At 44.3% G+C, this 17,500-nt stretch overlaps 1 protein-coding gene across 1 annotated transcript in view; it reads left to right on the forward strand.

Annotated features, from left to right (window-relative positions):
• The first annotated feature begins 6,299 nt into the window (after positions 1-6,299).
• Positions 6,300-17,500, forward strand: part of LOC311112731 (tyrosine-protein kinase Tec-like) — a 37,364-nt gene continuing 26,163 nt past the window's right edge. The window contains exons 1-5 of the mRNA XM_084155859.1: positions 6,300-6,380; positions 12,324-12,519; positions 15,395-15,499; positions 16,703-16,784; positions 17,466-17,500. The exon at positions 17,466-17,500 is cut by the window's right edge and continues 94 nt beyond it. Coding sequence (XP_084011985.1) covers positions 12,382-12,519; positions 15,395-15,499; positions 16,703-16,784; positions 17,466-17,500 — 360 coding nt within the window. The 5' untranslated portion in view covers positions 6,300-6,380; positions 12,324-12,381. The remainder of the gene's footprint in view (positions 6,381-12,323; positions 12,520-15,394; positions 15,500-16,702; positions 16,785-17,465) is intronic.

The following is a 17,500-nucleotide window of genomic DNA, read 5'->3' on the forward strand; positions in this document are numbered from 1 at the left end:
ATGACTACCACCACTAGTATACATGGCTACCACCACTAGTATACATGGCTACCACCACTAGTATACATGGCTACCACCACTAGTATACATGGCTACCACCACTAGTATACATGGCTACCACCACTAGTATACATGGCTTCCACCACTAGTATACATGACTACCACCACTAGTATACATGGCTACCACTAGTATACATGGCTGCCACCACTAGTATACATGGCTACCACCACTAGTATACATGACTACCACCACTAGTATACATGGCTACCACCACTAGTATACATGGCTACCACTAGTATACATGGCTACCACTAGTATACATGGCTACCACCACTAGTATACATGGCTACCACCACTAGTATACATGGCTACCACCACTAGTATACATGGCTACCACCACTAGTATACATGGCTACCACCACTAGTATACATGGCTACCACCACTAGTATACATGGCTTCCACCACTAGTATACATGACTACCACCACTAGTATACATGGCTACCACTAGTATACATGGCTACCACCACTAGTATACATGGCTACCACCACTAGTATACATGGCTACCACTAGTATACATGGCTACCACTAGTATACATGGCTACCACCACTAGTATACATGGCTACCACCACTAGTATACATGGCTACCACCACTAGTATACATGGCTACCACCACTAGTATACATGGCTACCACCACTAGTATACATGGCTACCACCACTAGTATACATGGCTACCACCACTAGTATACATGGCTACCACCACTAGTATACATGGCTACCACTAGTATACATGGCTACCACTAGTATACATGGCTACCACCACTAGTATACATGACTACCTCTAGTATACATGGCTACCACTAGTATACATGGCTACCACCACTAGTATACATGGCTACCACCATTAGTATACTTGGCTACCACCACTAGTATACATGGCTACCAACACTAGTATACATGGCTACCACCATTAGTATACTTGGCTACCACCACTAGTATACATGGCTACCACCACTAGTACACATGGCTACCACCACTAGTATACATGGCTACCACTAGTATACATGGCTACCACCACTAGTATACATGGCTACCACTAGTATACATGGCTACCACTAGTATACATGGCTACCACCACTAGTATACATGACTACCACTAGTATACATGGCTACCACTAGTATACATGGCTACCACCACTAGTATACATGGCTACCACCACTAGTATACATGGCTACCACCACTAGTATACATGGCTACCACCACTAGTATACATGGCTACCACCACTAGTATACATGGCTACCACCACTAGTATACATGACTACCACTAGTATACATGGCTACCACTAGTATACATGGCTACCACCACTAGTATACATGGCTACCACCACTAGTATACATGGCTACCACCACTAGTATACATGGCTACCACCACTAGTATGCATGGCTACCACCACTAGTATACATGGCTACTACCACTAGTATACATGGCTACCACCACTAGTATACATGGCTACCACCACTAGTATACATGGCTACCACCACTAGTATACATGGCTACCACCACTAGTATACATGGCTACCACTAGTATACATGGCCACCACTAGTATACATGGCTACCACCACTAGTATACATGGCTACCACCACTAGTACACATGGCTACCACCACTAGTATACATGGCTACCACCACTAGTATACATGGCTACCACCATTAGTATACATGGCTACCACCACTAGTATACATGGCTACCACCACTAGTATACATGGCTACCACCACTAGTATACATGGCTACCACTAGTATACATGGCTACCACCACTAGTATACATGGCTACCACCACTAGTATACATGGCTACCACCACTAGTATACATGGCTACCACTAGTATACATGGCTACCACTAGTATACATGGCTACCACCACTAGTATACATGACTACCACTAGTATACATGGCTACCACTAGTATACATGGCTACCACCACTAGTATACATGGCTACCACCACTAGTATACATGGCTACCACCACTAGTATACATGGCTACCACCACTAGTATACATGGCTACCACCACTAGTATACATGGCTACCACCACTAGTATGCATGGCTACCACCACTAGTATACATGGCTACTACCACTAGTATACATGGCTACCACCACTAGTATACATGACTACCACCACTAGTATACATGGCTACCACCACTAGTATACATGGCTACCACCACTAGTATACATGGCTACCACCACTAGTATACATGGCTACCACTAGTATACATGGCCACCACTAGTATACATGGCTACCACCACTAGTATACATGGCTACCACCACTAGTATACATGGCTACCACCACTAGTATACATGGCTACCACCACTAGTATACATGGCTACCACCACTAGTATACATGGCTACCACCACTAGTATACATGGCTACCACCACTAGTATACATGGCTACCACCACTAGTACACATGGCTACCACCACTAGTATACATGGCTACCACTAGTATACATGGCTACCACTAGTATACATGACTACCACCACTAGTATACATGGCTACCACCACTAGTATACATGGCTACCACCACTAGTATACATGGCTACCACCATTAGTATACATGGCTACCACCACTAGTATACATGGCTACCACCACTAGTATACATGGCTACCACCACTAGTATACATGGCTACCACTAGTATACATGGCTACCACCACTAGTATACATGACTACCACCACTAGTATACATGGCTACCACCACTAGTATACACCACACATATAGACACGTTTAAGGCCTCATATTGGAGATCGTCCCATTGGCTACCATTGGTTTATGGGTCAGCTTGTAACCTGTAATCAATTACCCAATCCTATAAGTGAGTACTATTTTCATAGTATGTTAAAAACAATACATATACGCCGTTAAGCCAATCATACTTCATGACTGTTGCCTCCCGTTTCAGTTTAATGTGATGGTAATCGTTTGTTTAATGATAATTATTAGGTGGTGGTCACTAGCTGCAATGTAGCCTAGCTTTTAGCTGGTTAGCTAGCTGCTCTGTAAGATAGCTTGACTTGCTAAAAAGTTATAGAAATAAGTTGAGGAAAAAGTGATTAAACTGAACATGTTTTATTATCAACTGAAACAATAGAGTTGAAGTCGGAAGTTTACATACACCTTAGCCAAATACATTTAAACTCAGTTTTTCCACAATTCCTGACATTTAATCCTAGTAAAAATTCCCTGTTTTAGGTCAGTTAGGATCACCACTTCATTTTAAGAATGTGAAATGTCAGAATAATAGTAGAGAGAATTATGTATTTCAGCTTTTATTTCTTTCATCACATTCCCAGTGGGTCAGAAGTTTACATACACTCAATTAGTTTTTGGTAGCATTGCCTTTAAATTGTTTAACTTGGGTCAAACATGTCGGGTAGCCTTCCACAAGCTTCCCACAATAAGTTGGGTGAATTTTGGCCCATTCCTCCTGACAGAGCTGGTGTAACTGAGTCAGGTTTGTAGGCCTCCTTGCTCGCACACGCTTTTTCAGTTCTGCCCACAAATGTTCTATAGGATTGAGGTCAGGGCTTTGTGATGGCCACTCCAAAACCTTGACTTTGGAAGACCATTTGTGACCAAGCTTTAACTTCCTGACTGATGTCTTGAGATGTTGCTTCAATATATCCACATAATTTTCCTTCCTCATGATGCCATCTATTTTGTGAGGTGCACCAGTCCCTCCTGCAGCAAAGGACCCCCACAGCATGATGCTGCCACCCCCGTGCTTCACGGTTGGGATGGTGTTCTTTGGCTTGCAAGCCACCCCCTTTTCCTCCAAACATAACAATGGTCATTATGGCCATAAAGTTATATTTTTGTTTCATCAGACCAGAGGACATTTCTCCAAAAAGTATGATCTTTCTTTGTCCCCATGTGCAGTTGCAAACCGTATTCTGGCTTTTTTATGGCGGTTTTGGAGCAGTGGCTTCTTCCTTGCTGAGCGGCCTTTCAGGTTATGTTGATATAGGACTCGTTTTACTGTGGATATAGATACTTTTGTACCGGTTTCCTTCAGCATCTTCACAAGGTCCTTTGCTGTTGTTCTGGGATTGATTTGCACTGATTTGCAGACAGAACGCGTCTCCTTCCTGAGCGGTATGACGGCTGCATGGTCCCGTGGTGTTTACACTTGCGTACTATTGTTTGTACAGATGAACGTGGTACCTTCAGGCATTTGGAAATTGCTCCCAAGGATGAACCAGACTTGTAGAGGTCAACAATATTCTTTCTAAGGTCTTGGCTGATTTCTTTTGATTTTCCAATGATGTCAAGCAAAGATGCACTGAGTTCGAAGGTAGGCCTTGAAATACATCCACAGGTACACCTCCAATTGACTCTAATGATGTCAATTAGCCTATCAGAAGCTTCTAAAGCCATGACTTCATTGTCCTGAATTTTCCAAGCTATTTAAAGGCACAATCAACTTAGTGTATGTAAACTTCTGACCCACTGGAATTGTGATACAGTGAATTATAAGTGAAATAATCTGTCTGTAAACAATTGTTGGAAAAATTACTTGTGTCATGCACAAAGTAGATGTCCTAACAGACTTACCAAAACTATAGTTTGTTAACAAGACATTTGTGGAGTGGTTGAAAAACGAGTTTTAATGACTCCAACCTAAGTGTATGTAAACTTCCGACTTCAACTGTATGTTTCTCCTGTCTTGAATGAAAAGGTCATATTTTGTAATCTCCCAAAATGAAACCCTATTCTAAACTCTCTGTCCAGTAGCGGAACGAGATTGCATGAAGTTGATGTACAGTTTAATGAAATACGTCATGACGTAAACGGGGATCAGACCAAAAATGTGTATATTTAAACAATCACATCAGACTGACTGACATATGTAGTAGTGATGGGCGTCTTCCACGTCTTTCCGGCTCCATTTACGTAAAAGAGCAGGCTCATTCATTCAAAACGCTTAAAAATGTATCCAGGCTAGAACCACAGAGTTTCTAAACCCAGAGGCGCAACATCGCAAGACTTCCTGGAAAGCTAGCGAAGCAGACAGGGCCGGTGTTTCGGGTTAGAGAAGTCAATGAGAGAAGTGTAACGTTCTTCCTTAGTTGTTAATGTTTCTCGAAATCTAAAGGCACAACCTAGATTCGAGCCCACGTCTTAAGTAGTTGAATATGTTATTACTCCAAACTCATGAAAGTGACAAACTGACATGTTTTCATTTTCGTAAAAAAAAAAAAAAAAAACTTATATTGAAGGCGTGCCTTTGATTTGACAGCCTGCACATGCACAGTTCAGCCATTTGACCCGATTATGAGTTTCTGTGCATGAGTTTAGCTAGCCAACGTCGCCGTGACATCGCCTACACGCTTGTGATCCGATTTCTATTGGAGAACAGTTGCTCCCTATCTTCATACTGTACTGCAGGGTTCTTCAATTCCGGTCCTGGAGGGCCGAAACACCTCTGTTTTTCATCCTCTCCTTCTAATCAGGGGCTAATTCAGACCTGGGACACCAGGTGAGTGCAATTAACTACCAGGTAGAAATAAAAAACAGAAGGGTTTCGGCCCTCCGGGACCGGAATTGAAGAACCCTGCTGTACTGTCTTTGCTAGAACCATGAAAAAATCGTGTTCAAATACATTTTTATACCTGTCCAAATTATTAGATCATCTATTTTTAATGCACTGCAAAAATTAGCCTCTCCCCACTATTGATTGTTTCTGCAGTGAAGATTCACCCTCTTTAGATAATTATTTAGTAATTGATCTGCATATAATCGTTGTTTTGAGCTCAAAGATGTAGGCAAGTATGAAAATCAGGGAGCTCTTTCACCGATGTGATTCGCTTCCCGACGTTCATCAAGAAGCTCCGTTCAAAAAGAGCCCTTCGTTCACGAACGACCCATCACTAATCTGTAGCAAACATATTGTGCTTTAAAGACAACTGGGAACTCAGGGGGGGAAAAACGAGGTCAAAGCATGAGGTCAGTGATCGATCAGGTCGGAAAGAGCTCTAGAAAGAGACCCGAGTTCTCGACTTGGAATTCTGAGTTGGATGACCTGTTCTATACGATTTTCCCCAATCGGAGCTCGTTTTTTTCCCGAGTTCCCATTTGTCTTGAAAGAACTGAAGTCGGAGAATTACAAGTTCCCAGTTGTTTTTGATGACGGCTACAGAGCAGCGGAAGATTTCAGTTTGAGTCGTCAGGCAATATTATTGCACCCCAGCCATCGGGGTTAGGAAAGCGGCAGCTCTGTCTGTCTGCCGCTTCCTGGTTCTGCTGGCGACATTGTGACGGTCAGTGATTGAGTCAGAAGAACAGCAGCTCGTACGTTCACTCTCGGAAGACAAGGTAAGGAGCATGTCCTTTTATGATATTGGAATTTTAGGCCGCAACTAATCTAATTTTAGGCAAAATCGCGCTTTTCGGGAAACTGCGGGTGAAACGACTGGCTACTTTCAGTGCAGTAAACGAGATGTCGACACAACACTTGAGTTGCGAGAATAGGTATGTCGCCTAGCTACCGGGTTTCTGTCTGGAAGGGAACGGAATAGGCTACGGAGATTTACTACACCGCCGCAGGTGTCTTCTCGCACTGTGGGTCGCCTACTGCCTATGTCCGCGCGTAAAGCATGTTTGATTTGGTCAGCATTTACCACAAATACAAAGTAGGAACATGTCTTTAGACTAGCCTGGAACTTGACTATGTAAATTACTGCGGTTGTATGAATAGAAGCGGTCAGCAAAGATAAAGTATGAAAGAAGTTTGAGGGAGATAACGTTCACTGAAAGCGCCACACTACACACAATACACGCTTGTCCTTATTCCAGAAAGTCCACCAGATATGTAGTGCATTCTGAAAGTATTCATACCCCTTCTTTTTTTACCCGGTTTTTGTTACGTTACAGCCTTATTCTAAAATGGATAAAATAAATCGTGTTCCCTCAATATACACACAATACCCCATAATGACAAAGCGAAAACTTTTTTTTTTATATAGAAAAAACGGAAATACCTTATTTACATAAGTATTCAGACCCTTTGCTATGAGACTTGAAATTGAGCTCAGGTGCATCCTGTTTCCATTGATCATCCTTGAGATGTTTCTACAACTTGATTGTAGTCCATCTGTGGTAAATTCAATTGATTGGACATGATTTGGAAAGGCACACACCTGTCTATATAAGGTCCCACAGTTGACAGTGCATGTCAGAGCAAAAACCAAGCAATGAGGTCGAAGGAATTGTCCATAGAGCTCCGAGATCGGATTGTGTCGAGGCACAGATCTGGGGAAGGTTACCAAAACATGTCTGCAGCATTGAAGGTCCCCAAGAACACAGTGGCCTCCATCATTCTTAAATGGAAGAAGTTTGGAACCTCCAAGACTCTTCCTAGAGCTGGCCGCCCGGACAAACTGAGCAATCGGGGGAGAAGGGCCTTGGTCAGGGAGGTGACCAAAAACCTGATGGTCACTCTGACAGAGCTCCAGAGTTCCTCTGTGGAGATGGGAGAACCTTCCAGAAGGACAACCATCTCTGCAGCACTCCACCAATCAGGCCTTTATGATAGTGGCCAAATGGAAGCCACTCCTCAGTAAAAGGCACATGACAGCCCGCTTGGAGTTTGCCAAAAGGTACGTAAAAGACTACCAGACCATGAGAAACAAGATTCTCTGGTCTGATGAAACCAAGATTGAACTCTTTGGCCTGAATGCCAAGCCTCACGTCTAGAGGAAACGTGAAACCATCCCTACAATGAAACATGGTGGTGGCAGCACACACACACACACACACACACACACACACACTACCTACACACACACTACCTACACACACACACACACTACCTACACACACACACACTACACACACACACACACTACCTACACACACACACACTACCTACACACACACACACACACACTACACACACACACACACACTACACACACTACCTACACACACACACACTACACACACACACACACTACCTACACACACACACACACACTACCTACACACACACACTACCTACACACACACACACACACACACACTACCTACACACACACACACACACACACTACCTACACACACACACACACACACTACCTACACACACACACACACACACACTACCTACACACACACACACACACACACTGCACACACACACACACACACACACACACACACACACACACACACACTACCTACACACACACACACACTACCTACACACACACGCACACACACACACTACCTATACACACACACACACACACACACTACCTACACACACACACACACACTACCTACACACACACTACCTACACACACACACTACCTACACACACACACACACACACACACACACACTACCTACACACACACACACACACACACTACCTACACACACACACGCACACGCACACACACACACACTACCTACACGCACGCACACACACACTACCTACACACACGCGCACACACACACACACACACTACCTACACACACACACACACACACACACACACTACCTACACACACACACACACACACACTACCTACACGCACACACCCACACACGCACACACACACACACACACACACACACACTATCTACAGGCACACACACACACACACACACACACACACTACCTACACACGCACACACACACACACACTACCTACACACACACTACCTACACACACACACACCCACACACACACACTACCTACACGCACACACACACACACACACATACTACCTACACACACACACACACACTACCTACAGGCTTCTCTCCCACTATCTACAGGCTTGTCTCCCACTATCTACAGGCTTGTCTCCCACTCTCTACAGGCTTGTCTCCCACTCTCTACAGGCTTGTCTCCCACTATCTACAGGCTTGTCTCCCACTATCTACAGGCTTGTCTCCCACTATCTACAGGCTTGTCTCCCACTATCTACAGGCTTGTCTCCCACTATCTACAGGCTTGTCTCCCACTATCTACAGGCTTGTCTCCCACTATCTACAGGCTTGTCTCCCACTATCTACAGGCTTGTCTCCCACTATCTACAGGCTTGTCTCCCACTTGAATGTTCTCGTTGAGCCAGACTGGGTTGAACCTCTGTTTCATTGTTCAGGATGTAATTATTGATATATTTTTACAGCTCTAGGGAAATAATTATTCCTTGGATAACGTTATTGACTATGTATTGATTATTATTGTATTTATGTGGTGCACAGAACACCAAAACATTCAAACAGCTCCTGAGTGGCGCAGTGGTCTAAGGCATTGCATCGCAGTGCTAACTGTGCCACTAGAGAACCTGGTTCGAATCCAGGCTCTGTCGCCGCCGGCCGCGACCGGGAGACCCATGGGGCGGCGCACAATTGGCCCAGCGTCGTCCAGGGTAGGGGAGGGAATGGCCGGCAGGGATGTAGCTCAGTTGATAGAGCATGGCGTTTGCAACGCCAGGGTTGTGGGTTCGATTCCCACGGGGGGCCAGTATAAAAAAATATATATATATATGTATTCACTAACTGTAAGTCGCTCTGGATAAGAGCGTCTGCTAAAAATCACAGTCAATAATTGTGATGTTTGTTTGTGTCAATCAATCCCGTAAGGGATGGGTTGCCAAATGTCCATTTAATTCTCTCTCTCTCTGTCTCTCTGTCTCTCTGTCTCTCTGTCTCTCTGTCTCTCTGTCTCTCTGTCTCTCTCTCTCTCTCTCTCTCTCTCTCTCTCTCTCTCTCTCTCTCACTCGCTCTCTCGCTCTCTCTCTCACTCGCACTCTCTCACACACACACACACATTGTCAAGCATGAGTAGGTCAGCGTGCATCTGAAACCAAGTCAGCCCCTCTGAGAATACACTGTACAGCATACTGGACTACTCGTGTGTATGGATACTATCAGTTTGTTTTTAGGGGAATGGAACATCCTGTGGTGGCTTTGGATACATATACAGTGCATTCGGAAAGTATTTAGACCCCTTGACTTTAAACTTGGATTAAATTGTGTTTTTCCCCCTCATCAATCTACACACAACACCCCATAATGACAAAGCAAAAACAGATTTTTAGAAATTTTTGCAAATGTATAAAAAATGAACTGAAATCACATTTACATAAGTATTCAGACCCTTTACTCAGTACTTTGTGGAAGCACCTTTGGCAGCGATTACTGCCTCGAGTCATCTTGGGTATGACGCTACAAGCTTGGCACACCTGTATTTGGGGAGTTTCTCCCATTCTTCTCTGCAGATCCTCTCAAGCTCTGTCAGGTTGGATGGGGAGCGTCGCTGTACAGCTATTTTCAGGTCTCTCCAGAAATGTTCGATCGGGTTCAAGTCCGGGCTCTGGCTGGGCCACTCAAGGACATTCAGAGACTTGTCCCGAAGCCACTCCTGCGATGTCTTGGCTGTGTGCTTAGGGTCGTTGTCCTGTTTACCCCAGTCTGAGGTCCCGAGCGCTCTGGAGCTCTATAAGGGAGGGTAAAGGATGTATTTACAGTGGGGGAAAAAAGTATTTAGTCAGCCACCAATTGTGCAAGTTCTCCCACTTAAAAAGATGAGAGAGGCCTGTAATTTTCATCATAGGTACACGTCAACTATGACAGACAAAATGAGGGAAAAAAATCCAGAAAATCACATTGTAGGATTTTTTATGAATTGATTTGCAAATTATGGTGGAAAATAAGTATTTGGTCAATAACAAAAGTTTCTCAATACTTTGTTATATAGCCTTTGTTGGCAATGACACAGGTCAAACGTTTTCTGTAAGTCTTCACAAGGTTTTCACACACTGTTGCTGGTATTTTGGCCCATTCCTCCATGCAGATCTCCTCTAGAGCAGTGATGTTTTGGGGCTGTCGCTGGGCAACACAGACTTTCAACTCCCTCCAAAGATTTTCTATGGGGTTGAGATCTGGAGACTGGCTAGGCCACTCCAGGACCTTGAAATGCTTCTTACGAAGCCACTCCTTCTTTGCCCGGGCGGTGTGTTTGGGATCATTGTCATGCTGAAAGACCCAGCCACGTTTCATCTTCAATGCCCTTGCTGATGGAAGGAGATTTTCACTCAAAATCTCACGATACATGGCCCCATTCTTTCCTTTACACGGATCAGTCGTCCTGGTCCCCTTGCAGAAAAACAGCCCCAAAGCATGATGTTTCCACCCCCATGCTTCACAGTAGGTATGGTGTTCTTTGGATGCAAGTCAGCATTCTTTGTCCTCCAAACACGACGAGTTTAGTTTTTACCAAAAAGTTCTATTTTGGTTTCATCTGACCATATGACATTCTCCCAATCCTCTTCTGGATCATCCAAATGCACTCTAGCAAACTTCAGACGGGCCTGGACATGTACTGGCTTAAGCAGGGGGACACGTCTGGCACTGCAGGATTTGAGTCCCTGGCGGCGTAGTGTGTTACTGATGGTAGGCTTTGTTACTTTGGTCCCAGCTCTCTGCAGGTAATTCACTAGGTCCCCCCGTGTGGTTCTGGGATTTTTGCTCACCGTTCTTGTGATCATTTTGACCCCACGGGGTGAGATCTTGCGTGGAGCCCCAGATCGAGGGAGATTATCAGTGGTCTTGTATGCCTTCCATTTCCTAATAATTGCTCCCACAGTTGATTTCTTCAAACCAAGCTGCTTACCTATTGCAGATTCAGTCTTCCCAGCCTGGTGCAGGTCTACAATTTTGTTTCTGGTGTCCTTTGACAGCTCTTTGGTCTTGGCCATAGTGGAGTTTGGAGTGTGACTGTTTGAGGTTGTGGACAGGTGTCTTTTATACTGATAACAAGTTCAAACAGGTGCCATTAATACAGGTAACGAGTGGAGGACAAAGGAGCCTCTTAAATAAGTTGTTACAGGTCTGTGAGAGCCAGAAATCTTGCTTGTTTGTAGGTGACCAAATACTTATTTTCCACCATAATTTGCAAATAAATTCATAAAAAATCCTACAATGTGATTTTCTGGATTTTTTTTCTCTCAATTTGTCTGTCATAGTTGACGTGTACCTATGATGAAAATTACAGGCCTCTCTCATCTTTTTAAGTGGGAGAACTTGCACAATTGGTGGCTGACTAAATTCTTTTTCCCCCCCACTGTATCTAGTGAGAAGAGAGAGGACTTCTGCTGACTGCACCACTATCGGATTGCTTCATAGCTGATATCACAGCCTACCAAAGGGCAAAGTGCCCGGGATTGTTTTTCAATCAGATAAAACACCTTCATGTAGAAACATTTTGACAACATGTTTGGATTGTGTTCTATTCTCCAGCCTTTGGTGGGTCCAGTCAGTATTCGATGGCAGAGTGGAGGGAGTGGGCAGGTCCAAGATGAGTGCTGACACGCTATTGAAGGAGACCCTGATCAAGCGGTCTCAACAGAAGAGGTTAACATCGCCGCTGAACTACAAGGAGAGGGTGTTCGTCCTCACCAAGACCAAGCTCACATACTATGAGTTCAGAGCAGAGGTGAGAGTAGCAGACACATACACTGTAAACCCGAATAAGTTAGCAGAACTTAAAAAAAGTGAGGCAATCAGTTGCCACAATTTTTTTTGAGTTCATAAACTCAAAATGTTGAGTATATCATCGCTTATATATTTGGAGTTCATGTTAAATGTAATTTAAAATTATAATGAAATTAAATTTACTGATTTAAGCCAACTCAAACATTTTCAGTTTATGCTACTCAGAATATTTATTAATCTTTCTCATTGCAATAACTCAAGAGAACTTAATAATTTCAAGCATGAAAACTCAGGATATTTATGTTTCATTAACTTAACATTTATTAGTTTTTTCAATCAATCTTCTGATTACCCATAACTCAAAAACATAGACTTGTTACAACTCAAAATCATTTACCACCAAACTTAAAATATTTGTGGCAACTGATTGCCTTAAAAATAATAAGTACTCTTGACTTAAAAGTCAGACAAAAAAACATCAAATTAAAAGTAAATATTTTTTCTATTCAGATGTTTAGTATAAACTTTTCTTGCCCAGTCTTTTAGCAAAAAAAAAATAGTTTTTTTATATATATATAAATAAAAAATAATTCACAAATCTACTTCTGGGCATTTTGTTTATACAGTGGGGAGAACAAGTATTTGATACACTGCCGATTTTGCAGGTTTTCCTACTTACAAAGCATGTAGAGGTCTGTAATGTTTATCATAGGTACACTTCAACTGTGAGAGACGGAATCTAAAACAAAAATCCAGAAAATCACATTGTATGATTGTTAAGTAATTAATTTGCATTTTATTGCATGACATAAGTATTTGATCACCTACCAACCAGTAAGAATTCCGGCTCTCACAGACCTGTTAGTTTTTCTTTAAGAAGCCCTCCTGTTTTCCACTCATTACCTGTATTAACTGCACCTGTTTGAACTCATTACCTGTATAAAAGACACCTGTCCACACACTCAATCAAACAGACTCCAACCTCTCCACAATGGCCAAGACCAGAGAGCTGTGTAAGGACATCAGGGATAAAATTGTAGACCTGCACAAGGCTGGGATGGGCTACAGGACAATAGGCAAGCAGCTTGGTGAAAATGGAAGAAGTTCAAGATGACGGTCAATCACCCTCGGTCTGGGGCTCCATGCAAGATCTCACCTCGTGGGCCATCAATGATCATGAGGAAGGTGAGGGATCAGCCCAGAACTACACGGCAGGACCTGGTCAATGACCTGAAGAGAGCTGGGACCACCGTCTCAAAGAAAACCATTAGTAACACACTACGCCGTCATGGATTAAAATCCTGCAGCAAGGTCCCCCTGCTCAAGCCAGCGCATGTCCAGGCCCGTCTGAAGTTTGCCAATGACCATCTGGATGATCCAGAGGAGGAATGGGAGAAGGTCATGTGGTCTGATGAGACAAAAATATAGATTGTTGGTCTAAACTCCACTCGCCGTGTTTGGAGGAAGAAGAAGGATGAGTACAACACCAAGAACACCATCCCAACCGTGAAGCATGGAGGTGGAAACATCATTCTTTGGGGATGCTTTTCTGCAAAGGGGACAGGACGACTGCACCATATTGAGGGGAGGATGGATGGGGCCATGTATCGTGAGATCTTGGCCAACAACCTCCTTCCCTCAGTAAGAGCATTGAAGATGGGTCGTGGCTGGGTCTTCCAGCATGACAACGACCCGAAACACACAGCCAGGGCAACTAAGGAGTGGCTCCGTAAGAAGCATCTCAAGGTCCTGGAGTCGCCTAGCCAGTCTCCAGACCTGAACCCAAAAGAGGGAGCTGAAAGTCCGTATTGCCCAGCGACAGCCACGAAACCTGAAGGATCTGGAGAAAGTCTGTATGGAGGAGTGTGCCAAAATCCCTGCTGCAGTGTGTGCAAACCTGGTCAAAACCTACAGGAAACGTATGATCTCTGTAATTGCAAACACAGGTTACTGTACCAAATATTAAGCTCTGCTTTTCTGATGTATCAAATACTTATGTCATGCAATAAAATGCAAATTAATTACTTAAAAATCATACAATGTGATTTTCTGGATTTTTGTTTAAGATTCCGTCTCTCACAGTTGAAGTGTACATATGATAAAAATTACAGACCTCTACATGCTTTGTAAGTAGGAAAACCTGCAAAATCGGCAGTGTATCAAATACTTGTTCTCCCCACTGTACGTGGTGTTTTACTGTGGTCTGTCCTGTCCAACACCTGCCTGTGGTCTGTCCTGTCCAACACCTGCCTGTGGTCTGTCCTGTCCAACACCTGCCTGTATTCTGTCCTGTCCAACACCTGACTGTGGTCTGTCCTGTCCAACACCTGACTGTGGTCTGTCCTGTCCAACACCTGACTGTGGTCTGTCCTGTCCAACCCCTGCCTGTGGTCTGTCCTGTCCAATACCTGACTGTGGTCTGTCCTGTCCAACACCTGACTGTGGTCTGTCCTGTCCAACACCTGACTGTGGTCTGTCCTGTCCAACCCCTGCCTGTGGTCTGTCCTGTCCAATACCTGACTGTGGTCTGTCCTGTCCAACACCTGCCTGTGGTCTGTCCTGTCCAACACCTGCCTGTATTCTGTCCTGTCCAACACCTGACTGTGGTCTGTCCTGTCCAATCCCTGCCTGTGGTCTGTCCTGTCCAATCCCTGCCTGTGGTCTGTCCTGTCCAACACCTGACTGTGGTCTGTCCTGTCCAACACCTGACTGTGGTCTGTCCTGTCCAATACCTGACTGTGGTCTGTCCTGTCCAACACCTGACTGTGGTCTGTCCTGTCCAACACCTGACTGTGGTCTGTCCTGTCCAACACCTGACTGTGGTCTGTCCTGTCCAACCCCTGCCTGTGGTCTGTCTCTCTGTTGGTTGTTAACAGAGAAAGTTCCAGAAGGGGTCCATCGACCTGCAGAGAGTCCGGTGTGTGGAGATTGTGAAGACTGAAGGAGGAGTCATACCGTGTCAGAACAAATACCCTTTCCAGGTGTGGTGTTACATTTATAGCCAATATGATGAGTAGATGCCCCCCTCCCCCCCATAGCCAATATGATGAGTAGATGCCCCTCCCCCCCATAGCCAATATGATGAGTAGATACCCCCCCCCATAGCCAATATGATGAGTAGATGCCCCCCCCCCATAGCCAATATGATGAGTAGATGCCCTCCCCCCCCCCCATAGCCAATATGATGAGTAGATGCCCCCCCCATAGCCAATATGATGAGTAGATGCCCCCCCCATAGCCAATATGATGAGTAGATGCCCCCCCCCCATAGCCAATATGATGAGTAGATGCCCCCCCCATAGCCAATATGATGAGTAGATGCCCCCCCCCCCCCCCCCATAGCCAATATGATGAGTAGATGCCCCCCCATAGCCAATATGATGAGTAGATGCCCCCCCCATAGCCAATATGATGAGTAGATGCCCCCCCCCATAGCCAATATGATGAGTAGATGCCCCCCCATAGCCAATATGATGAGTAGATGCCCCCCCATAGCCAATATGATGAGTAGATGCCCCCCCCCCTCATAGCCAATATGATGAGTAGATGCCCCCCCCCATAGCCAATATGATGAGTAGATGCCCTCCCCCCATAGCCAATATGATGAGTAGATGCCCCCCCCCCCATAGCCAATATGATGAGTAGATGCCCTCCCCCCATAGCCAATATGATGAGTAGATGCCCCCCCCCATAGCCAATATGATGAGTAGATGCCCTCCCCCCATAGCCAATATGATGAGTAGATGCCCCCCCCCATAGCCAATATGATGAGTAGATGCCCCCCCCCCCCATAGCCAATATGATGAGTAGATGCCCCCCCCATAGCCAATATGATGAGTAGATGCCCCCCCCTCTCTCAACTAGGTGGTAAATGACTCCAGTATTCTCTATGTATTAGTCTGGGTGGTGTATTAGTGTATAGTGTTAATGGTGGTCTCGTTCTCTCTCGTTCTGTCTCTCTCTCTCTCTCTCTGTCTCTCTCGTTCTCTCTCTCTGTCTCTCTGTCTCTCTCGTTCTGTCTCTCTCTCTCTCTCTCTGTCTCTCTCGTTCTCTCTCGTTCTCTCTCGTTCTCTCTCTCTCTCGTTCTCTCTCTCGTTCTCTCTCTCGTTCTCTCTCTCGTTCTCTCTCTCTCTCTGTCTCTCTGTCTCTCTGTCTCTCTCTCTCTCTGTCTCTTTCCCCCCCAGGTGGTGTATGACTCCAGTACTCTCTATGTATTTGCTCCCAGTTATGAGAGTAGGAGTGTCTGGGTCCAAAACATTAAGGAAGGTCAGTGACTAGCCATATTTACATCCTCTAGTTGTTGTATCCTATGCTACGCTATGCTACGCTATGCTACGCTACGCTACGCTATGCTACGCTACGCTGTAAAATCTGTTGTTGTCATCATACAGATGTAGGATCTTAATTTGAGCCAGTTTGCTGCAGCAGGAAAATAATCCTCCAGCAACAGGAAATTTGAATTATTATGTGGATTATAATTAATGGTAGGGGTTTATAGATTGTAAAGTGGAAATTGCAACGTTTTTAGAAGCTTAAATTAAATTTTTTTAATTAAACATCGAATACACTAAAAGTTTGCATTTCCTGCCGTGCAGGAATATTCTCAGCAACAAAAGAGTAATCAAATGAAGATCCTACATCTGTAGGTACAGTGAGGGGAAAAAAGTATTTGATCCCCTGCTGATTTTGTACGTTTGCCCACTGACAAAGAAATGATCAGTCTATAATTTTAATGGTAGGTTTATTTGAACAGTGAGAGACAGAATAACAACAACAAAAAATCCAGAAAAACGCATGTCAAAAATGTTATAAATTAGATAATAATAAATAAATAATTATTATTATTAACATAGTAGGCCTATGTTATATCTCTCCGGTAGCTGATTGACCAGATCTTTTCCTCTCTTGTGTGTTGTTGTTGTTGTTGTTGTTGTTGTTGTGTTCCAGAGATCAAGGAGAACTCTGTGATCGTTACTAAGTTC

Source organism: Coregonus lavaretus (genome assembly GCF_964263955.1).
Source record: "Coregonus lavaretus genome assembly, chromosome: 39".
NCBI lineage: Eukaryota > Metazoa > Chordata > Actinopteri > Salmoniformes > Salmonidae > Coregonus > Coregonus lavaretus.